The sequence below is a fragment of the Canis lupus genome, chromosome 22 (assembly GCF_011100685.1).
Source record: "Canis lupus familiaris isolate Mischka breed German Shepherd chromosome 22, alternate assembly UU_Cfam_GSD_1.0, whole genome shotgun sequence".
Taxonomy (NCBI): Eukaryota; Metazoa; Chordata; class Mammalia; order Carnivora; family Canidae; genus Canis; species Canis lupus.
This window is the reverse complement of record NC_049243.1, coordinates 59,262,445-59,285,258: the sequence shown is the minus strand read 5'-3', so window position 1 is coordinate 59,285,258 and position 22,814 is coordinate 59,262,445. Positions and strand designations below refer to the sequence as shown.

Sequence of the window (22,814 nt, the reverse complement as noted above, 5' to 3'; positions counted from 1 at the left end):
CCTTCCATTTCTGAAATATGTATATTGATGAATTATGTTTCATCTATTTGAATTTAACCAAGGCAAGGCTGAACATCTCTTCTGCTTTTATCATTCCTCCCATGAAACTGAAAGAATTTCCATGTACAGCGCAACCAGAGGGTGTGGCATGGAGAATCTTACTACTGTGCCCCCAGAAAAATGAAGCTTGAGAAATTTCACAAAAACACTGTGTTAGAGAAAACCGTACTTACCTCCTGATCAATGAGCGCCTGCCAAGAGTCTGTCTCCAACCTTAAGCCAGGGAACTCCTGGCTGGGACTTGGGGTAGACGCCTCCTCTTTGCACTCCCATCCATGAATGCAGCCACCCAGGACCTTCCACAGACTCCTTGCCACTTGCTCCAAGCATGCGTCTCCCCAACTGCAATCCCTCTGCTGTTCCTGAATGAACGCAGCGTCTGGTCATTCGAATTTGTCTCAGTTTACCCCTTTATTTAGGTTGACAAAACTTTACAGTGGTGGTGACTGCGGAGAGAAAAATGATGCTTCATTGGAAAACTATAGCACACCCTCGAGGCCATTAAATGCTGGTCCTATTGATTCTCTTCAAGGTTTGTTACATTTCCGTAAACTGGACTGTGTTCGCCTGAGACTTACACAGTGTTATATAGCTCAATAAAGCTGAGCTGGATCCCAAATTCTAATTTCCTACAATATCTCACTACCACTCTCCAATGTTTCCGATTTTTCTCCCACCCTTCTGTCTTGGAACCACTAAAAATTAAAACTGCTTTTTATCTGAAGCCTTGAAAGTAGGAGCTGGACAACTTGATATAAACTTCAGAGAGGCACTGCAACAGCTCACGTTTAGACAACCTTCCCAGTGGTTGCTGTGTGGGGAACTTCTGATGACATCACCAGGGACGTTTAAAAAACTGCAAACCAGGAAAACCTGTCAGATTGCTACCACCTGCCCTCTCTCCATCTGAAGATGCTTTGAGCCTAAAGCCTAGAAATCTCCAATGTCTGCCTGCTGGCCTCAGAAGCTGACTCTACAGTTTGTTCTAACCATTAACCTTTGTTTTTATTTGTTTCCATTCAAACGCCAAGGACATTGAGTCTGTTTCAGTGGGTACGGGATGATCTACTCTGAACACGAATCTTCTTGGGAAAGTTTCAGATGGGAGAATGATAGTGCTCAGAACAAGCTACTCCAAAATACATCACCATGGCCTACTGACTCAAGCTGAAGGAGTTTGAGAAAATGGACATGGGGGAAGGGCACTCTGACCTCTACCCACCTTACCCTTATCTCCTGAAACAGGTCATAGGACCCTCACGGAAGAGGTACCCTCCTTATACCCAGAAGAAAGGCGTGTCCATATGTCTGAAGACAAAGGGATGCCAAAAACCCTAACAAGCAGACCTCATTGTTCCCCACAGGTCACTACTCTCCCCTCCTAGGCCTACACCTGTCCTGTTCCTCTACCACTGCCCACTCCTCATCCAACCCAGCATAAAGCACTCAGCAAACGGTGTCTTCTTGACTTTGTTTCCTTATGCTGTCTTCTGTTGCACATAAAATTTCTCTTGAATAGATGTGTATGCTTTTCTCCTGTTAATCTGTGTCTGTTGGTTTAATTTTCAGACCCATCAAGGAAACATAAGAGAGTCAAAGAAAACCTTTTCTTCCCCTACCAGAGCCACTGTAACCACTGCTGTAGCCCAGAGCTTCCCAAATTTATTGTGCACGTGTATCTCCTGGAGAGCTGGTGCAGATGCAGATTCTAATTCAAGAGATCCAAGCCGGTCCCCAAGACTGCATCTCTAATAAGCTTCCAGGAGATGCTGTGGACATAGACAAAGTATCTGCAGGACTGAAGAAGGACCAGAACACAAAACAGGAGCAAGTAGACGGGATCTCCAAGGCCCAGCCATCCTCCTACTCCTTCCCAGTCACAGACCCTGAGTGCCACCCTCCCTTCCCTACACACAGCAGGACTCAGCTCCTTCCCGACATGATGTCACAGGTCCCCGGACATTCCACAGTATCCTGGAGACCAAGGCGGGTGAAGCTGAGGACCTTCAGGGGAAGGTCTTCCTCCTTCGGCTGGAGGGAACATGGCAGGGAACAGAGGAATGACCGTGTTTGTCCTGCTGCTGTCCTGCTGGCACGAAGCCAAGCTCCATCCAGTAAGAATATTTTCAGGTACGGTCACAGGTGGATTGTCACTGCGGCAGAAAACGCTCACCTCCCTGGGGCCGAATCGGCGCCACAGCTTCTCCCTGGGGTCCTTCCCTACCTGCCCAATTATCATTTATTTCTGGGGAAGAACGGAGTGGAGTGCCTTGAACAGTTTTCTATCTTTGAAGCCCCTTTAAAATCCAGAACTCCTTGGGAGAGGAACATGCACAATCATTTTTATTGTGGAAAATCTCTAACTTACCCAAAGTCGAGGAACAGTCCAGAGAACCCACACCCTCGGTTTCAGTTACACGCAGGCCGCCATCCCGCACGTTCTGCGACACCCGCTGTGTCGTTCCCGGGGGTCTGGTGCCCCGTCCAACCCGCCCCACTGTCCACGTAAACCTGTCCCTGCTGAGGTAAGGCAGACATGCAACGCGGCCGCAGCTGGTCCCCGCGGTCCCCGTCACAGGCGGGCCGGCCCCCGCGGGCCCTGGGCTCGGTCCTGCCGCCCCGGCCCCTCCTCGTGCTGGATCCGAGGGGCCCGGAGGCCGGGACCGGATGCGACTCTGTGCCTCGCAGGCCGCGGGGACTCAGGGCAGCAGGAAGGGGTTGCTCCGGGACCGCCCCCCTTCCCGCCAGGAAGCTCCGCGCTCAGGCCACCTGCCCCCTCTCCCACCTCCATCAGGGGGCACTGAGGATGGAAGGAAAGAGGCCGTGGTGGGCCCCCAGCCCCAGCTCCCGGGGGGACGCGCGGGCCCCGGAGGGTCACCCGAAGGGTTTGTGCGGTGCCTGGGAGCAGGAGCACGGGGGCCACACCGGCCTCCCGCCCTGGCCGGGCCCTCGCCTGCCCAGGGGACAGCTGGCCCGCACTCCCACCTTCCTCTTCTGAATGAAACGGTTCCAAGGCACTGAGGAAGGTCAGATCCTCTGTGGGGCCGTGGGCACAAAGGGTCTGTGACGGGCAGAACACTGCCCCGGGTTCCGAGCCATCCCGCACGTCCCTCCAGCCCTCCCTGCTCACAGGTCACCTGCCAGCGGCCCGGGAGCGGCCCCCAGGGCGGATGGACGAGCGCTCCTGCGGCAGCCCCGGCCAGCCTGCCCCCCACACCTGCTCCGCCAGCTAGTCCAGATGGGGACCCAGGGGCCATCGGGTCTCCTCGGCTGGGAAGGCCAGCTAAGGGCCGTCTCTAGACCGTTCCCTGAAAGTGAACATTGGGGTTCCTTGTGTGCTCGCAGCCGGGGCGCAGGGGCGCACGAGCACCGGGCTCCGGGCCCCACACCGACCGGCTCTGGCCACTGGCCGCTGACAAAACCCCCAGGCAGAGCGGCAGTGGTGGTGACGCAGGACGGGAGCTTGTCGGGGAGCCGACCCCAGGCAGACAGCAGCCTCGCGTCTCCGTCTCCAAAGCGCTGGAAACACGGCAGCTTTCTCTGAGGACACATGGGCCAGAGGCTGGTGGCGCGGGCAGGTGCGGGCAGGTGCGGGGGACAGTCAGGCGGTCCTGGGGGTCAGGCCCTGGCGGGGTCCCCCCGGCTCCGGGCAGGCCTGGCCCAGGAGGGTCAAGCGCTTTGCTCCCCGCATCTTCTGCCTGAGTGACGAGACAAGCCGGAAAAGCTCGAGGTCAAAGCCGAGGTAGTTAAGTTCCCGTCACGCTTCCGGGGCCTTCCCGCTTCCTCGGGCACCACGAGCTCGGGCTGTCGGCCCCACGGGTCGGCCTGGCCCCCGGGAGAGACGGGGGGCGGCAGCCTTGGGCTGGTTCGCCTCGTTTGCCCCAAATTAGCCAGAGCACAACCGCAGGGGTCGCAGTGAGCCCTTCCCGGTGGCCAGGCTGGGCACTGTGCAAAGGTGGCCAAGGAGTAGTCAGGGCATCCCGGTAACCCAGCGCCCGCGTGTTGAAGCCCAGAGACTGGCCGTCGGGGTGGGGGGGACAACAGGCGAAACACAGCACAGCAGCCACAGTTGACGACGCACTTTAAAACCCGTGCGGATATCCTAAAACATAAATATTTTTCTGCACGCGCTTACTGGCTGACTCGCACAATACTTCCATTATAATTACGGGACAGACACAAAATGAAAAGAATATTTTTAACAAAGTGCTTGCAGACGCAGCTGTACCCATTCTTAATGACTCATTAATGCCTCATCCAAAGAGAACTGTACTTTTGTTTGCTTCGTTTAGGGAAGGTCAGCACACTGGGAAGCGATTGTCATCTCAGCGCAGACCTTTTTACATAGATTTCCTGCATTGTTCTAGGCCCTGCGCTGCAGATGAGTCCATTGGTATGCAGATTGTCCATCATTAAAACCATTTGAAAATCAGCGTCGTCATTGGTTTACTGTTGGAACCCTAGAGCCTACAGACGCCGCTTGCATGCTCTGTGCAGCCTGCGCCGCGGCCCTGCCCGGGGTCCTGGCCCTGCCCTCTCCCCTCTGGTAGCCTAGGGGCTGGACCAGAGGCTGACCTCGACCTCGAGCGGAGGACACGGCCGGACCAGGACACCCTGTTCTGAGCCAGGAGAGCGGGAGGGAGCCCCCGGCTGGCGCTGCTGCGGGGAAACCCGCCCTCAGTAACCGCGCACCGCAGGGTCCCCGGCGAGGCTGTTCGGGGCAGGGAGGCCTGCAAGGCTGGAAGTCAGGTGTCCCGGGATCCCAGAGGTCTGTGGTCTGGCCCGGCCCGCTCACCCGTGGGACTCCACGTCTTACCTGTAGGCAGACCGCCCGGAATCGCTCTGCTTACAAAGGGGAGAGCTGGTGACCGTCTCTCTGGGATCCCCTCCAAGCAGGGAACCCCAACAGGAACAGCAGTCTGCAATCCCCGTTCCCCAAATCCTATCCCTAAGCTTCCGAGGCACTTGCTGTTGGAGCCGGTCAGAAAGGAGGCGGCAGTGTGGTTTTTACAAAAGGACCTGTGCGTCCCTGTGGGTTGGCTGTCCTCGTGCCCAAGAGCGCGATTCCGAGAAACCACCAAGGAGCCGACACCGAGGGCTCGACCTCGAGCGAGCACACGAGGGTTTATTTACAAGCTCGAGCTTGGGTCCAAGTATACTCCACACAGCAGAGCGGGGGCTTGGACCCCGAAGTGGGTTACAGCTGGGTTTTTTATGGGCTGTTCTAGGGCATTTTCAGAAGGGGTGGAGGAAAAAAATTTTTTTTTCTTTCCAATATGGGGAAAGGGTGGGGGAGTTTCTTAAGATCTGATGGGGGATCCTCTGCGGAGGGCATTCCGAGCTTTATTGTCTTTCTGATATGGGATTCCCTGCCTAGGGCATTCTGCAGTTTTTCCTGTAAAGTTCAGCTCTTATTCCCCGGGGCCTAAGATCGCTGTACTTGTGCTAATGCTAAACTTGAGATGGAATGGCCTTAATTTTTCTCGGCCTCCACATCCTCTGAACACTTGCAAGAGCGCCATCCCGTGAGCCAGGATGTTTGCTCCCTTCTGAGGGACAACGGTGCCCGTGACCACTGCCCAAGACGGCAGGAGTCCCAGCACAGGCACGTCAGTCCCTCCAAACACAGCCAAGCTTGCCGGCCACTCTCCAGATGAGAACCGGGGCCTGGAAACCCCCTCCCCAGCAGCAGGCTGGCGGGTGCCGCAAAGCTGAAACTATTTCGAGAAGTCAGTGCAAATCCAATGAATTGTTAAACTAATACGTATTTATTCCCCCCACAGGTCCAAGTACTGTACTGCCACCAAATTTAAGAATTTTGGACGACGATGTGGCTGGAGTATTTGGTAAGGAACCTCCTCACATCAGATATCTGGTCTGTATTTGGAGGAGTGGCTTGCGGTACAAAGTAGAGGGGTGTGTTTTGGTTTGAAGCTAGAATCACCTTCCTGTGGCCCTGCACAGGTGTGCGTTAGACACTCTTAAAAATGCTACATGCAGGTTAGGTAAACCTAACCCCATGCCGGACCTGGCCGGCAACCGCTAGGCAGGTGAACTGGCCCGGCAGGATGGGAGCACCACCAGGTCTAGGAGTGGTGCTGGCGAATACTCCCAAGTTCCTGGCGGGTCTGGCGGTCTCGGTACCTGCAAGATTATGGTCCAACACCAGCACCCACTCCATCCGCGGGCCGGCCACCCAAGGTCCCGACTGCCTGCGTGACAGAAAGGATAGAGTCAAGGAGATTTCTGATGACGTTGTGGGGATCAACTAAAGCCAGAAGGGGAACTGAGGCTCCTGCCCCCCCAACCCCTGTTCTCCTGGGTGGAGAGCAGGAAGCCGTGAAAGTGAGACATCGTGTCTCTGGAGACACGTGAGATCAGCAGAGGCTGTTGATTCAGAGCGTCTTGCAGCTGGGCGTGGGCCAGGCCACTGTCACATGCATGTGGCAGAGACTCAGGCGGGTGGGAGGGAGAGCTCAGGGTGGTGCAGGGACAGCTGGGGGGATGCTGGGGGTGGTGCTGGTGCAGGGACGGCTGGGGGTTCCTGGGGCAGGTGCTGGTGCTGGTGCAGGGATGGCTGAGGGTGTCCTGGGGCAGGTGCTGGGGCAGGGACGGCTGAGGGTGTCCTGGGGCAAGTGCTGGGGCAGGGACGGCTGAGGGTGGCCCTGAGGCAGGTACTGGTGCAGGAACAGCTGAGGGGGGCCCTGGGGCAGGTGCTGGGGCAGGGACGGCTGGGGGGGCACCGGGGGGTAGGGGCTGGCCAGGGAGGGCTCTCGGTGGGGGCTGACCCAGGCACTGGCTGGGACACAGGGACAGCTAACCAGAAGTGGGTTCTGTAGGATGGGAAGTGCAGTTACTGGTCACATCCCGGCCATGAGGGGCAGGTGGCCCTAGAGAGGGGGGCGTGTGGCCCCCAGGATTTGCTGCTGGAGACAGCAGTCACCTTCCTTCAGGGTGACTTCTGGATGGCTGCCTACATGGTGGATCAGTTATATTTTTATGTAGAACTGGTCACCGTCCATTTGTATATTCAATATCTCATTTCTCAGAAAAGAAAATGTAAACCGTCAGAAATTAGACATGGTTCGAAGACCGGGTTTTGCTACAATTAGATGCACAACGTTTCTGGAGGCCTGTTGGAACTTTTGGTTTTGGCCTGCTCACCCTCGAGCGTCCCCCAGCCCCCGGCTCTGAAAGTGCTGTGAAGTCAGTTGGCTTAGGGCTCCTCTTGGCCCTGAGGGCTGTCACCCCCTGCCTTGAGGATCTCTCAAGACATCTGCCACTAACAGTATTTTGTGTCCCCGGGAGGCCACCCTAGCTTCCTTCAGGAGGTGCCAGTCAACCGGGCTCCTGCCCCCTGCCTGTCCCTGCCTGCCTCGGGGGCAATCCTTGATCTCAGTTCCTGGTGGGCGCTCTGGAAGGTGCTGTGCATGACCACACAGGTACAGTCCTATCCCTCTCAAATGGCTGGTTGGCTCAGGGCAGACCAGGGACTGGGGCTGGGCTGTCCTTCACCCCTGGGCACCTGGACAGTTTCTGGTACATAGTAACTGCTCAATATTTGTTATTCACACAAATATCCACTCTTCCCTGTGACTCAAAATCTAACTAAACACCATAATTTTTAGGGACTTAAAATTGGTTCTTCTGCACAATAGCTGTCCCAGAAAAGTGGCCAAGGTCGTCTCAAGGTGGAAGCAGGTATAGCCAGAGCAGTGCACCAGCAAAGAATGCACTTGGCCATGTGAGCAGAGACAGAGTGGCAGCAGCTCAACCAAACAGGGGCTGTGCTCCTGTGTCACCAGCAGCTCCATGATATCCAACTATGTCCCTGAGGTCACCCTGGCCATCCCTTGAGCTCATATCCTGTGGTCAGGGATGGTGTCCACAGCTCCATAATTGTGGCCATTCCCAGGGCAGGAAGAAGGCAGGGTGCAGGCCCCTGCCTCACGGGGATGCACACATGGACGCTGGGTTCAGGTTCCGTGGGGGGAGGAATGCTGCAGAGTTGCCCAAGAGCGTTTCTCCATGCGTGTCGGCAAAATCTTTGTTTCCAGTGACACTTCAGATCTTCTCGCCCTGAACTCATGTACCTCATATGACCTGGAGCCACGGTGGACAGCCACATGCTTTGTCCAGGTCCCCAGGGCTCCTAGGATGTGGCATTTGCCTGCTGAACCAAGAAAGTCTGGGCAAACCAGGGCACCTGCTGGGTGGGCTCCAGTCCCAGCACATGGACCAACTGGTCAGGGTACCCACTGGGCTGCAGAGATGGGGTGACTTGCCACTGTCCTGTTTTCCTTTACATTCAGCCTCCGCCATGATCCCTGACTGTGCAAGTGCTTTCCATGCACACTGCTTTATGTGACCCTCCTAACAAGCCTGAGGAGATAAGCACAGGCCTATTTTACAGATGAGAAGACAGGTCCCAAGAGGAAGTTGCCCGGATCAAGGTCCAGTGAGACCAAACCAGACGTGGGTCCCGTCTGTCCAACACCAAGTCCGGTGCTCTTATGTGTTAAAAGCTTCCTGGGAGGGCAGCCCCCGTGGTGCAGTGGTTTAGTGCCGCCTGTGGCCCAGGGTGTGATCCTGGAGACCCCAGATCGAGTCCCACTTCAGACTCCTTGTATGGAGCCTGCTTCTCCCTCTGCCTGTGTCTCTGCCTCTCTCTCTCTCTCTCTCTCTCTCTCTCTCTGTGTGTGTGTGTGTGTCACTCACGAATAAATAAAATCTTAAAAAAAAAAAAAAAGCTTCCTAGGAGAGGTGGGAAAGATGCAAAGGGAGAAAGCAACACCATCTTATTCAGAAATCAGGAGAGAGGGTGCACTGACACGGGACAGCCTGGGGAAAGTCTCAGAGGGGACGGAACGATGGGGGTCTGCAGCGGGGGCCAGGCTTCTGGTATCGTGTCTTTGGGGACAGTGTTTACCCTGCCGGGGTACCTGGATGGTCTCAGGTTTTCAGAAATTGTGGAGGGGGCAGGCATCACCCACCCCAGACAAGGTTCTTTAGAAGCCAAACAGCATCTGCACAGGGCACCTGGGTCCCTGCTTCTAGTCGCTGCTTCATACGCTGCAGCAGGTCCCCGTGGGGCAAAAGGGTCGTGGTCCATCCTGTATCTCTGGCTTTAACACGTCCTTGTGTGCTTTTCCCAAGATGAAATTCTAGTCCAAGAGATCTTGGATCCAAGCAATTCATCACTGCTTGTAACACAAAGGCTACTATCAAAATCAAGAGCTTTGAAGAAAGAAAGCAAGTATACATTTTTTAAACCTACAACTGCGTGTGTCCCTGGGTCTATGGTGGTGGAGACACAATCCCATCATTCTGCCTTTAGGCAGAATCATTCTTTAGGGGCAACTACATCTGGGACAAAAGCAAATGAAGGGGAAAGAAACAGTTGTCCCAAACCATTTCTAGGACCTCCCCGAGACTGAGGAGTTTGAGCCTGGGCTGGCGGAGACGAGTTCCCTTTATTTTGGGGTGGTCTCTGGGGTGCACACACAAGCAAGGTCTTGTGCTCCAGCTGCAAGTCAGGCTCAGCCACCACAGGCACACGGGGCCCATGAAACAGGCACTTTCCACTGCCAGCACCCTGACGCGGGCCTAAGCCTCCTGAGACGGGCGCGGTGACCAGGACCCCGTTCCACGGGGATAGAACTAAGGTCAGAAGGACTCGCCCAAGGCCCCCCACCAGTAGTGAGCCAAGATAAAGAACGTGCTTTGCTGAAGTGCAGCTCCGTGGTGTTCAGCACCCACCGAGGCCAGTGAACAGCACGCAGAGAACCGAGGCAGAGGGTCTGGGTGACACCTGCTCAGGGGACACAGGGATCACCATCTACATGCGGTGCACACACTGCATCCAGGGCCAGGGAAGTTCAGCCTCGCCCCAGGACGGTGCTTCCGGAGGTCAACTCCAGTTCCTGGGATCAGCATCACCCACGGTCTGCCGCGGCCCACATGGCGGGGTTCGAGGGGGTCAGATGATGCCTGTGCACTTGCCAAAGCCCATTTCCAGTAGGACTCGAAAACTCCAGCAGCATTCCATAAAATACAGGGTGGACCCAAAGGTCCGTGTATGTGTAATCAAAAAATCATTTCCTTATTTTTTCCATGTTCTTCATCAAAGATACCCACACTGAAAAGGAGTTTAAGACGGGTATGAATAAGAAGTATCATGAAAAGGAATTATCTTCTGAGAATGAAGACGCGTCTTCCCTGAATGGTAAATGCACCCTGGTGATCGCCCTCCTGCGCTGAGAACCTAGTGGGGAGGATGGAGGCGCCAGGCAGATGCGGATGGGGACCCCGTTACGGAGGATGCAAGTGTGGCTGGGGAGGGAGGCTGCTTCACTGAACCCAGTTGGGCAGGTTTCCCGTCTCTGTCGAGGAACCGCCAGCCCCACCGCGCGGTGACTCTGACCCTGGAAAAGCAGGGCAAGGCCGGAAGGTCCGCAGGCAGGTGGCCACCTGGGGGGGGGGGGGCTGCCACACTGCCCGCCAGCCAAACTCCAGCTGGGTCAGAGCCCCTCCCGGGGGTGTGCAGGAAGAGCCAGCATCCCCTCAGGGAGGCCCCCAGGAGCGGGGCAGAGCGCCCCTCCAGCAGCAGGGGTTGCGACAGGAATTCCGGTGTGCAAGGCTCCGCGGCGGAGGAGCTAGCACCCCGCGGAAGACAGATATTTTCTTTAAAGATTGTGCGGAAGAAAGGCCGCCCGTGTAGCTCGTGGGATACCTGCCCTGTGAGGCGTCTCTGCGGGCCCTGAGGTGGGACGAGGTCCTGGGTACCAGGCACAGGGGAGGGGGGCCGGCTCACAAACTTATTCCCAGGTCCCATAGAGCATCTCTGCAGGGGGAGGACCCTGGGACCTGCATCTCAGCTCAGCCTTGGGCGCTAGCCTCTGCTGTTTAGAAGGATGGAGAGAGAGAGTAGGATGCTTATTCAAGGACGACATCTAAGCCCTTGGATTTGTCCCACCTCTTGAATTCCGCAAAGTGCCTAATGGTCATAAATTGAATCTAGCCAGACACCTTTTTAGCAGGGGGCCTGCATGAGGAGTCGATAAGGGCGGGTGTGTAGCAGAGGACAGACCATGAGCTTCTGTGGCCTCAGGAATACACTCTACCTGCATCACACCTGTGGCACTTACTGGAGAAGGAGGAGGAGATAGGAACAGGCAGGAAAATATGAAGTGGCCAAGAATGAGAGCCAGGGTGAAGGGATGGAGTCTGGGGCGTGGGATCAGAGAAGCCAGCAGCCTGCCGGGATCCTGGAGCCCAGCCCAGACCTCAGCGGGACCATGAAATCCCACACCTGCAGTGTGTGCGTGGGCAGCTGCAGATGGCACTGCAGACCACCACTGCGCTCCTCCCTGACCTCGGCTGCACCCTGAGGCCCACCCCTCTCTGCAGGCTCCTGAGCTGTGGGCACACATGCCACTCCCCTCTGGGCCCCAAGGCAAACGCCACCATTTAACCTAACAGCCTCCTGCTTACACTGGCAACAGCTTCAGGTGGCAGAAGTGGTCCGTGCCTTGCCTCGCTAGAGAGTACTGTTCAGATGGAGACACTGAGGCACAGCTCAGTTAAGGTACTGCCCATATCATGCGGCAGGCTGGAGGTAGGTTAGGAACCAGCACCCAGGCAGTTTGATCGGGGTGATGAGAGGAGGTAGCTGGAGTTTTTGAGAAGAGAAAAAGCCTTGGCCTTCCAGTCTGGTCTCAATCGAAGCCTGAGTGGGAACTCCTAGTAGGGTGGGGTGGCCCCGGAGGACAGCTGATGAGCCAGTCAGCCCAGGAGGGGCGTGCCACGGGGTACAGAGGCTGTCTCCGAGCTGGCCGTCCTGGGAAGAGCGCCATCCTGTCTTAGGGGTCCAGGCACCATAGCTGTCTCCCCCTCCCTGACCTGAGGCCTCCTGGCTACAGAGGGGCCAGGAGGCAAATCGCTGAGCAGATGAAGTGCCCCGTCCTCAGCAAAGTTGAACATGGTCCACCTCAATAAAGATATCTGTTTGCACACTGGTGCAGATAGGCAGATTGTGTCCGGCTGCTTACGTGTGGAGGTGGGTTGGGACTGCTGTGTATGCGTGTGTGTGTGCACGCTCACGTGCAGATCACACCAAGGGTGCAGGAGCCAGGGCCGGCATGTCTGGTAATTGGAAAGCAATGGGACGGGTAAAACATGGACAATTCGACATTTAAAACAATTCCATGGTGAAATCATTTTAGACTCACAACAAACCTGAGAAAGTAGTACAAAAAGTTTCCTGTGTTCCTTCTGCCCAGCTTTTCCCAGTGGTAACATCTTACGTAACTTGAGTACAGTTACTAAAACCAGGACGTTTACATTGATGCAGCCCTGCCCAGTAACCTACAGACCTGATCCAAATTTTGCCAATTATCTTACCAATGCCTTCTGGGGCGGAGGGGCTCCAGGTTCCATCCAGATGCCACACGGCAGTTACCCATCTGTCTGTATGTTCTCCAGCCTGGTCTGTCTTTGTCATTCATGACCTTGGAGAGTGCTGGCCAGCTACTTCGTTGAATCTCTTTCGATTTCAGATTGTCTGAATTCTCCCCATGACTAGATTCAGGTTACACATTTGGGGCAAGAATGTTAAAGGATCAAGACTATGCCTTCCTCCGTGTGTCCCATGAGGACGTGCATGATGTAGACATAGCTCATTCCTTGGAGTGTCTACTTTGGTCACTTATTCTAGGTACTTATTCCAGCTTTCTCCATAATCGTGTTGATTTTTTTCCACTTGTAAATAATTAGTATTTTGTGGGGAGGTATTTCAGACTGTAAAAATATCCTATTTTCACCACCATATTTTCACCCCTAATTTAGCATCCATTGCTTCTTACCTGCAAAAATTATGACTGTAGTATTTGCCAAAAGGTGATTTTTCTCATTCCTTCCGCATTTGTAAGGAAGAGCTGTACCTTCTTAGGTCTTTATTGACTTTATTCCATTATGTTTAGATCAGTGTAAACGTACAGGGCTATCTATTGGGTTCAATGGGTCATTCACTGTGTTACAAAGCACTAGTATTATGTATTTTGTCTCTCGGATTTTATTGTTTGGAGCTCAACATGTTGCCATTGCTTCTGAGAATGTCTTAACTTTTTACATTGCAAGATGTTCCAGGCCCCTCGCACACTCCTCCTGCCCCAGGCCTGGGAGCAGCCAGGTCTACACGGAGCCCTGGTCCCCCATAACACAGAGAGGGAGTTAGAAGTCAAGGTCAGGGCTAGACATGTTTGCTGTTCTGGTGTGGCATTTGTGTCCAGGCCCTCTCAGTGGACAGAGACGGGAAAGGTGTGTGTGGGCACAGATCTGCGTTTCTATAGCTGCTGGCTCAGATGTTGGGCACCATGAATTCCAACAGATTCCAGTGATCCCAGACCTCAAGGATCATGGTACCTCCTTCCTTTTCTTTATGAGAAACCTGGCTGTCATGTACCACCAGAGTCAACCCATTGGCTCAGTCCCAGGAAACATGGAAGTAGCTGAGGAATTGCTGACGCAGGCCCATCCCATGAAAACCAGATTTTACTAACTAGTAGCAGACCAGATTTGGGGACGACTTTCATCTTCAGCCTTAAAATATACAGTCAGACCCTTGTTTCCCAAGTTCCTTTCTTTGCACCCTCTCTGGTGTGGTTCTATTATTTACTTGTACTGTTGTTTTAGGTCCCTTTTCACCATGGTTGATTTTACTTAGGTATTTTGGAGTATATGAAACATGACTATGATTCTAATACAAAAAGTCACATACCCAAAAGTACTGCCTCCCCTTGTTCCTCTAACATGCTCCCCTCCCCCTACTGTCCTCCTATTGCCTCACCTCCTGCAGGTACTAGCCTCATCCTTTCCTGGCTTTTCCTTCCCATACTTCCTTGGGCATGAATAAGCAGGTCCATGTACATGTTTCTTTTTTTGTACAGGATTACTCTGTTTACTGTTTTGTATCATATGTCTTCCTCTTAAATGTTCTTAACCCACTTCACTGAGGTATGATAGAGTGTATTTTCTTATAACCTGTTTTCCATGCATGAAAGGCAGCCTACTGTAGATATTTTGCACTCTTCTTTCTTAGCCTAACGATATTGTAGTTCTTAGCCTCACAGTATTGTAGATCATTCCAGTTCATAGAAGACTTCCTCATGATTAGTTTTTACAGTTGTATGGTTCTGTCCCACTGTCCTACACGTGGGCATTCATGTCATCTCAAATACTTTGCCAACAGCGCCATAAATGGATGATTCTCACATATGTATTTTCATATTGTTGGATTTGTATCTTCAAGGTAGAAATCCACATGCAGAATGCTGAGTAAAGATGAGTGTGTATGTCATTGCTTTTGAGTTCCCCAATAACCCACAGGAGGTTGTGCCTGTTTTCGCTCCCACCACTGGTGTGTGTAAGAGCCTGCTTCCCTGACGCCTTGATGACAGAATAAGTCATCATACTTTTTCAGCTTTGACAACCCAATAGGTGAGAAATGATATTTCAGAGTTGTTCTCATTCATGTTTCTGTAAATATAAACGAGTTGGAGCATCTTCTCATGTCTACAGGTCATTTTAGTATTTTTTTGTGAATTATCTGTTATCTTTTCCTCGTTTCTCTATTCTTTAATGTTTAAGAGTGTTTTATGTATTAGGGATACTAGTCTCTTGTCTGTGTTATATGTTGCTAATATTTTCTTCCAGTGAGTCAATTGTCTATTGACGTTGCCTGAAAATTTAGAAACACGGGTTCATGGGCACTTAGTCCTTTATGCATGCTGGGCTGAGAAGGAAATTTTTAGGATTCTGGCATTGACACTGCTGAGACGCTTGGTAGAAGCAAATGCAAAAGTGTGATGAAGGAGCATGCCTTTACCCAGGCTCTGCATGGTGTTCTCAGCCAAAAGCCCTGCCAGAGGTGAGCCTATGATTCCCGTGCAGAATGTAAGGGGACAATACACTATGATGAGAGGAAAAGTAGCAAATAACAGAATAACCTCAGAAAAGACAGAATAAGTGTGTTTCAAAACTTTTGATTCTCCTTAGAAGAAAGCTGCTAAGAACATTGTTCCCACTCTAACAATGAAAAAAAGACAAATAACAAGACCATGGCTTCTCTTGAGCTCAGCAGAGAGCTGAAGTCAGAAGGCAACCAGGTAGGTTGAGTTCCCACAAGAGACAAGCATCTCCATGGAGGGATGGGGCACAGGTCCATGTCAGCTTTGACAGAGCCCAGGAAAGACAGGTGGCTACCATGCAAGTGGGTAAAAAGAAATCAGTTAAAGCTTGGCTAATTTTTAAAGGCCAAGTGTGGGCTGGACATCAGTTTGGAATAGCTGGGCCCCAGACTCAGGATCTTGGACCAGTTCTCTACCTCTTTTCCACAGGTGTCTGCTGAGATCAGGGGGCAGGGAAGGGCAGGAGACCAGAGCAAGACCCTTAGCCATGCACAAGATGACTGGCTGCTGCTGCTGGAGCCCACACAGGAAGTCTGCCCACCTCCCAGATTCTTCTAACCTAGCTGCTGGGAGAGGGTGGCATGTCCCTGAACCCTCGGGTACAGGCAAATACTCCCTGAATCTACACTCTGTCTCAGACAGAGGAGTTGCAAAGACTCACACCCTTAGGACTCAAGCAAAGATTCATTGATGTTGGAGGGTCCAAGAATTAAGACCCTCTGCCTTTCAGAAATGAACTAGAAAATGTCTTGGGCGTAACACAGCACATGATGCTATGGAAGTAAGATCTTGAGTAGAAGCAGAGGAAGTGTGCATCCATGGCTCCTTTCAGGCCTCTGTGGAAAGCAGTTGGCCCTTTGTCATTGAGTCTGACCTTGGCTGTAAGTTTCTCATAGACATGCTTCATCAGGCTGGAAGGTTCCTCACTAGTCTTATTCTGCTGGGAGTTTTTGTCAACTGCTTTTTCTGTATATATTGAAATGATTGGACAGTTCCTTTTCTTCATTATGTTAAAATGGTGAATTACATTGACTTTTAGATGCTAAACCAACCTTGCATTCCTGCGATAAGGCCTATCAGATCATGATGTGTCATCCTTGTTAGTTTTGGTTGCTCTATAGTTTTTGTTTTGTTCTACTGAACTTGCAAAGATTTGCTAAGTATTTTTCACCTGTATTCAAATATTGCTAAGGATCTTGCATCTGTATTCATAAGAAATATTGGTCTGTCATTCGTTCACATAATATCGTGGTCACATTTGGTAAGAGGCTTGCCTCACATAATGAGTTGGCCTGTGACGCCTCTTAGTTTCCTCTAAGTTTGAGTAAGGTATGCCTGGAGGGCTCAGTAGTTGAGTGTCTGCCTTTGGCTCAGGTCATGATTCCAAGGTTCTGGGATCAAGTCCCACGGGGAACCTGCTTCTCCTTCTCCTTATGTCTTTGCCTCTCTCTCTGTGTGTCTTTCATGAATAAATAAATAACATATTTAAAAAATAAAAAAATAAAAGTTTGAGTAAGGTTGGTATTATTTCTTCCTCAATAGAAATCGCCAGTAAAAGCATCTGAACCTGAAGCTTCATTTGTTGGAAAAATTCTGATAAGTTAAAATTTTTCAACATCTGTAGAACTATTTGGGTGTTTTTATTTAAATATGTTTTCTGCTCCAGTCTTTTTCTCTTATTCTTCCAGGACACCAATTCCACATATATTATACCTTTAGATACTGTCCCATGAGTCTCTGAGACTCTGCTTCTTCCCATATTTTCCTCTCCTGCTCCATTTGCATAATTTCTGCTGCTTGGTCCTCCATACATGGAGTCTCCACCTGCTGTTGAGCCCATCAGTAAAATTTTCATCTCTGACATTTTTTTCTTAGCTCTGTGATTTCCTTTCAGTTCTGTAGTATATTTATTCCCCTGCTGTTCCCAGAGAATTTTTTTTTTCATTCACTTTTCATGTCTTTCTTTACCTCATGGAGCATATTTGTAATGACTGCTTTCAAGTGTTTGGCAGATAATTCCACACCTGAGTCATGTTGAGGGTGATATTGTCAGCTACATTTCCCCCTGAAATCTGGTGCTATTTCCCTGGTTCTCTCCACGTGGAGGAATTGTGTGTTGAATCCCGGACATTGTAAGTATTAGGTTGTGTTGATTGAACCCTCTGGAGAACACTGATGTTCTGATATTAGCAGCCATTCCACCTGGTTAGGTTTACCCGGTATGTTTGATCTCGCTGGTTGTGAGTGCTGGTTTGAATCTATCACTTCTCGCAGTCTTTTCTCTGCTGGTCTGAGTGTCCTGTGTATACACCAGCTCCAGTGTGAGGCTGGTGGGGTTTCACACACAGAAGCAAGAACTTCATTTCTGCAGTGTCCTCCCCTCCCGAGCCCCACGGTGCACTCTTGGGCTTTCAGGGGCTCCTTTTCCTGTGGCCAGAAAGATGGAGTTTCTGTCAGTTTTGCTGCCCTTGCCACAGTGCTACAGCACAACTGGGCTGATCCTCAGAGCAAAGCCCGGAAGCAAACACACACAGGCACATGAAATCCTTCCCCTTGTGGGCAACGCCTCTGCACCTGCCTGTGTTTGTTCTCTTTCCAGGAGCCTTAGCTGCTTCCTTTGTGAATTCGGTGCAGAGGTTTTAGTCGGAATGGGTGGGAGAGTGGACTCAACCAGCAAGAGGACACCAGGATTCCCACTTGGGGTTTTTAAAAAAGTTCCATGAAATGCTGACTTTCCACCCATGGGAAAATACTAACAAAAACTCAGCCTGGACAAGGATAAAGTGACCTCTCCTCCCCCTGGTGACATTCTACCTGGTGCTTGCTGCTTGAACTCCTCCTCCTTCCTCCTCCGTCCTCATGCCTGAGCCATCTGCTCAATTCAGAAAAGCTGACTGGGAGTGTGAGGCAGCCCCCATCCCAGTCTGGGAGAGCTGAGGTGGAACAGGTGGAGTCAGCTGGTCTCCTGGGGGTGGCCTGTTCACACTCTTGCTAGATGGTCTCAGGGTGTGCCCACCTCCTGACATCTGTCATGGGCTCTGGGATCCATCAACAATGGCCTTAACGTCCATTTCTGTGTGGGTGCCATCCCTTCCTTGCGGCCCACCTTTATACTTTTTCCCAACAATGACCTCATTTGTACTGTTAGATACTTCAAGCCACCTCCTCCTGGGGAAGAAGGAACACTCAGCATGGTTTTGAGTCTGGTCATCAGGTCAGTGGTGTGTCCCAGTTCCTGGGCCTGGGATAGCTGCCATCAACCCCCTAAACTTCAGAGGGATATTCTGCTAGGGGTTATAAGCATTTGAGCAGGAGAAGCTTGACAAGGAAAATATTTCAAAGGAATGGATCTCTAATGGTGGAACTCAAGGCATTTGGGCAGATGGCTGGGGTGGGGCTAGGTTTGAGTGGGGGCTGACTGTCTCAGGTCCTCCAGCCACACTTTGTAGGTGGTTCACCATTCACAGCTACCCCACCTCACAGAAAACAAACCAACCTCTGGGGCCCCTCTACTGTGCCTTGAGACTAACCCGCACACCCAGAGTCCATCCCATGGCCTAGGAGCAGAGTACAGGCCAACTGCCAGCCAGGGAGCAAGTGTCCTCAGTCCCAGGCAAGGCTGTTGCTCTGGGTCCCCGTCTTAGTGGGGGACACCCACGCATCAAAATTCAGTTGATTTTTCTCTCCCACCTTGTAGGAAAGTTTCTTAAGGCATTGGCAGCCAGTGGGATGGAGGGAGGGAAGGAGAGGGACATAGAGTGGCCCCAGGACACTGGTAGGGAAAACTGAAAGTGGAGGTGATGGTAGGTGAGAGGGAAGCCCCCCAGAGAAAGGGGCTACCCAGAAAGCTGCCCCCAGATCCCCATAGCACCAGAGACCAGCTATGGAAGGTTGCTGGGTGCCCCCGCTTCTGCTCAGGGGTGTCACTGGGATGTGCCACAGTGGAAGGGCCAGGAAAGAGGGACCTACCCAGGTGGAGAAGGGGCCTGGGTCAGCCCGGGTGCTACCCTGTGGGGATTGGGCTGAGGATCCCACCCAGGAGGGTGGGGGCATCCCTTATAACTCCCACAGTACAGCATGTGGCAGGTGGCTTCCATGGGCCTGAGGCCCAGGCCCTGGCACACTGGGGAGGCCGGTCCAGGAGCACCTGTTACAGCCTCCTATCAGAACTCCTCCCTGAGGACTAACTTATTGGGCCGAGCCATTAGAAATGACAGCACAGGTCAGAAACGGTCCAATACCCGGTCCCTGGAACCCTCGCAGGGGCCCTCGCGGCTCAGCGTGGCTGGGGCGCCACTCAGGCTCCCTCCTCTCCGTGCTCCCTCTCAGCACCCCTGCTCTGCTGGGAGCAGAGGCGCATCCTGCTCCTGTTGCCTCAGGCAGGGCGTTTCCCCCGCTGGACAGGCTTCCCTGAGCTCCAGCGTCCGCCCCAAGTGGGCACACAGGCTGGCTCCCAGAGGGTCGTTCTTGTGCGCCTTTGTTTCCCAAACAGAGGGACCCAAGTGTCTTGGTCTCGTTGTTCAGGGCAACGCTGAGCTCCACCACTGACCTCCCCAAAGACATAGAAGTATAGTCAACATGACACTGTCCTGAGCCACACCTCGGGATTGTGAGGCAACGAGGGTTTAAAGTAGGGGCCAAGGAATGAATCTCTAATGCGAAATTCTGGCCACCACAGCAGGGCCCCTCTTGCAAACCCACTGGCTCCCTTCCTGCGCTGGAATAGTTCTCTTGGGCTGCTAAGTGGCAGGATGGAACTGACAGAGAAATCTCTCCTTTCCCCCATGGCTGACCACTTTTAGCATGTGTTTGGCTTCTAACTGATCCCTGTCCCATTCTAATGGATGTTGCTTGGCTTGGGGGTGGAAGATGAAGGAGCAGAGACACCCATGCAGCCCTGTTGCATACTTGCTGGTGAACACACAGAGTGTGTGTTGGCAAAGGAAATCCCACTGATGTTCCTGGTGCCTCTCTGAACTGATGGGGGGATGGAAGGTTCGTGGTGAGTCACTGGGCCGCGGGGCCTGGGAACAGTGCAGGGGAGAAGCCGAGAGCCTTGGCAGAGCACCAGACATCCTGGTTGGAAGGAGAGACACGAGTTTGGAATTAAACTACAATTGTATGTCAAAGCTTGATGCTTATGTTTAATTTTTCCCACAGAAGAGGAGGAAGAAACATTTTATCAGATTAAAAGCCTAGCAGCTCTGGAAAAAATCATTTACAGCCTCCGAAGAGCTTTAGGTAAACGGAACTTGGGACCATCTTGGTGACAATAAGTGTGGAGACGCCGGCTCATGCTGGGATGCCCCCCATCGTGAAGAGACAAACCGGCTGCTCCAGGGAACAGCTCTCTGGAGGGGCAGGTGACTCAGGCCCTGGGCAGACCGGCAGGGAGCCCCACACGGTTTCCTGTGTCATCAGACTCTGCCCCCCCCCATCCAAATTCAAGGAGTCCTGGGCATGTGGGGCCACTGTCATACACCCCGGGCCGGGGAGGTCCCCAAACCTCACCGTGGGCGCCTCCCACCCGGGACTGAGTCCCACACCTGCGGTCACCCCCAGCATCCAGCCCCCGGCCCCCTGCCCTTTCAGACAACTCCCTAGTTGCTGAGGTCAGCCCACGACTCCCCTGGAGGCTTCTGCCCAGGCCCCAGGCTTCTCCTTCTCCCTGGAACTTTCCAGAACACCTCTGAGCATCTTCTCCAGGCCGCTCCTCTCCTGTCTTCCCAGCCTCTCCCAGGTAGACTCTAGTCACAGAAATGGTTCAGATGAACACCTCCAGCCTTCTACCTGCCACATACCCATCCACGCACCCTAAGCCCGACTTGTTTTGGGGACGCGTCACACCCTAATTCCCAGCTAGTGTCAACGAAGACTTGCAAGGATCTGTAAATGTGACTGTTAAGCCACAGCAGGGGGCTCCTGGTAGAGCCCGCAGGACCAAACCCACCTGGCCAGCCCCCACCTTCGCCTGCCGTGTACCCAGCTCCTACCGGGGCCAGCACCGCTCAGGGCTCCCGGGACTCCGCCCGGTGGCGGAGCCCACGTTCCAGGGCACAGTTGGGCGGCCTCTCCGTTCCACCTGCTGGGACCCCTCTGGGTCTCCCCTCCCCCCGTCGGCTGCTCCTCCAAGCCCCCGACCAGCCTCCGTGCAGCCAGCCTGCCGTCTTGTACTTTGTGGAAATGCCGGCCAGGGTGGAGTCACAGACGCGTCACTAGAGACCTCCCGGGTGTGCGAGTTGTCACCACGCGCGGCCAGGGCCCCTCCGACTGTGCGGGGCCAGAGCCAGCCCTGGAGCCTCAAACTCCCAGGCCCCGGCCTGCACCTGGCGCCTGCAGGCCCCCCAGTGTAGTCAGAGGCAGAGAGGGACGTTAGGGTTTGCTGCACCTGCTGCGCATCCACCGACCGTTCAGGTCACAAGAGACGTCGCCAAACTCCCGGCCCCCGGGGCCTTGCGAGCTCTGTCGAGAGAACAGTAAAGCCTCCCACGACCCAACGCCTAAGGCAGGGCCTTTCCACCTGCTGGAGCTCCTGCAGGTCGGCTCCGCGTCTGGGGGTCCGGGGGTGGGCGGCGGACGCCCCTCGAGGGCCAGGGCGGGGGGCCAGCAGTGTGTGGGCAGGAGCCGTCCTTGGCGGGGACAAGGGGCCCTGACGTCACAGGAGCTGGTCCACGCGGCCGCCCCTGAGGGCAGGGGACACTGCCCAGCCAGCGGAGCTCAGAGGAGCCCCCGCAAGGTCTGGGGGCGGAAGGCGGCGGCACTAGGCCTCATAGGGTGCGGTCTGGCCCCCCACCCTGGCCTCCTCTCTGTGCCGGCCTCTGCGTGGCTCCTCCCCTCTCTGCGCTGCTCCTCCCTCGGGGTCACGGCCTTCTGCTCCCCAAGACCCTGCCAGTTCTCTCCCCCACCTGACTCACTGCCAACCTCACCCCAACCACACCTTCCCCTGCTCCCTCCTGCAAGGACGCTGCCACGTTAGCCCTGACTCTCCAGGTGCCGTCTTGTCCCCACCATCCTCTGCGCACCTGCAGGGTGGTGTCTGTTGTGCAAGCTCACCTCCCCCCCACCCCCCGACCCGGGACTCTCTCTTCTCGAGGCTCCTTTGGGAAACTGAGAGGTTGCCATTAGGTGAGCTGCTCACCCCTGCATAGCCCAACGGATCAGCTCACTGCCAAGGGGCTGGGTGGTGCCCTGACCTGTGTTCAGATCCCATCTGACTCCCGATGAGCTGTGTCACTTGGGGTGACCCTGGGCAGATGACAGCACATCTTAAGCCTCAGTTTTTCATCCTCAAAGTGGGATACTCAGAGCATGTGGCTCACGGGGGTGTAGGGGGCTGGAGGAGGTATCTGCACACATACCCACCCTCCTGGACCTGTGGGAAGGCCACACCCCAGCTGCCCCCAGAAAGGTGTTTGTCGACATGGTGCAGAGTCCTGCAGCCGTCCCCGTCACTCTCAGGCCAAGGCTGGGCCCGGTACATCCAGATGTAAGCAAACCACAGAAGGGTGTGAAACCAGCCTCCTAAGGAACACCTAGGATTTCTCAAGAAAATCTCCTCTTTCCAAACAGGCAAAACTCTCCAGCAAAAAATAAAGAAGCACAAACATTTGTTTAGAGGAGCCAAAAACCACAAGGGGAGACAGAGACTGAACTGAGAAGCCAAGACTGCCTGAGGGGACATCCACTCATTCCCACCAGTGGGAAGAATAAAATAGAACCACTATTTTGTATAAGGAAAAATCACTTTATTCAAGTAGTGCCAAATAAAATGAACATACTTAAATATTA

General features: G+C 53.6%; 1 protein-coding gene and 3 long non-coding RNA genes across 9 annotated transcripts in view; 2 read left to right on the top strand and 2 right to left on the bottom strand.

Annotated features, from left to right (window-relative positions):
- LOC102154815 overlaps positions 1-3,111 on the bottom strand; it is a 12,044-nt gene extending 8,933 nt beyond the window's left edge. The window contains exons 1-4 of one of the 4 annotated variants that reach the window (XR_005376605.1): positions 3,046-3,111; positions 2,429-2,580; positions 1,680-1,829; positions 234-506 (exon numbers count right to left, since the gene is read on the bottom strand). This is a non-coding gene — a long non-coding RNA (uncharacterized LOC102154815). The other 3 variants (XR_005376606.1, XR_005376604.1, XR_005376603.1) reach the window with 3 other exon arrangements.
- On the top strand, positions 2,020-22,814 carry LOC106557588 (sperm acrosome-associated protein 7-like). 3 transcript variants are annotated; one of them, XM_038570058.1, is made up of 6 exons: positions 2,020-2,190; positions 5,844-5,906; positions 9,217-9,312; positions 10,190-10,285; positions 20,190-20,267; positions 22,596-22,814. In XM_038570058.1, exons 1-6 carry the CDS (start codon positions 2,103-2,105, stop codon positions 22,679-22,681), a joined length of 507 nt encoding a protein of 168 aa, XP_038425986.1. In that variant the 5' UTR covers positions 2,020-2,102; the 3' UTR covers positions 22,682-22,814. The 3 variants fall into 3 exon arrangements, with proteins under 3 accessions (XP_038425986.1, XP_038425985.1, XP_038425987.1); XM_038570057.1 differs by having other exon boundaries at positions 2,022-2,190; positions 20,187-20,267; XM_038570059.1 differs by lacking the exon at positions 2,020-2,190 and adding an exon at positions 3,053-3,638 and having other exon boundaries at positions 20,187-20,267.
- On the top strand, positions 3,645-4,492 carry LOC119877410. Its single transcript, XR_005376607.1, has 2 exons — positions 3,645-3,802; positions 4,353-4,492. It is a non-coding gene; the product is annotated as an uncharacterized LOC119877410 (long non-coding RNA).
- Positions 20,144-21,596, bottom strand: LOC119865239. The gene is made up of 2 exons (XR_005376608.1): positions 21,415-21,596; positions 20,144-20,773 (listed from the first exon to the last, which is right to left on the bottom strand). It is a non-coding gene; the product is annotated as an uncharacterized LOC119865239 (long non-coding RNA).

Excerpts from the sequence above, each read along its gene's own strand:
- LOC106557588 (XM_038570057.1), top strand. The coding sequence starts at position 2,103 with ATGGCAGGGAACAGAGGAATGACCGTGTTTGTCCTGCTGCTGTCCTGC. Across the intron at positions 9,313-10,189 it reads AAGAGCTTTGAAGAAAGAAA|ATACCCACACTGAAAAGGAG; the intron begins GCAAGTATACAT and ends TCTTCATCAAAG. Across the intron at positions 20,268-22,595 it reads CAGCCTCCGAAGAGCTTTAG|GCAAAACTCTCCAGCAAAAA; the intron begins GTAAACGGAACT and ends CTTTCCAAACAG.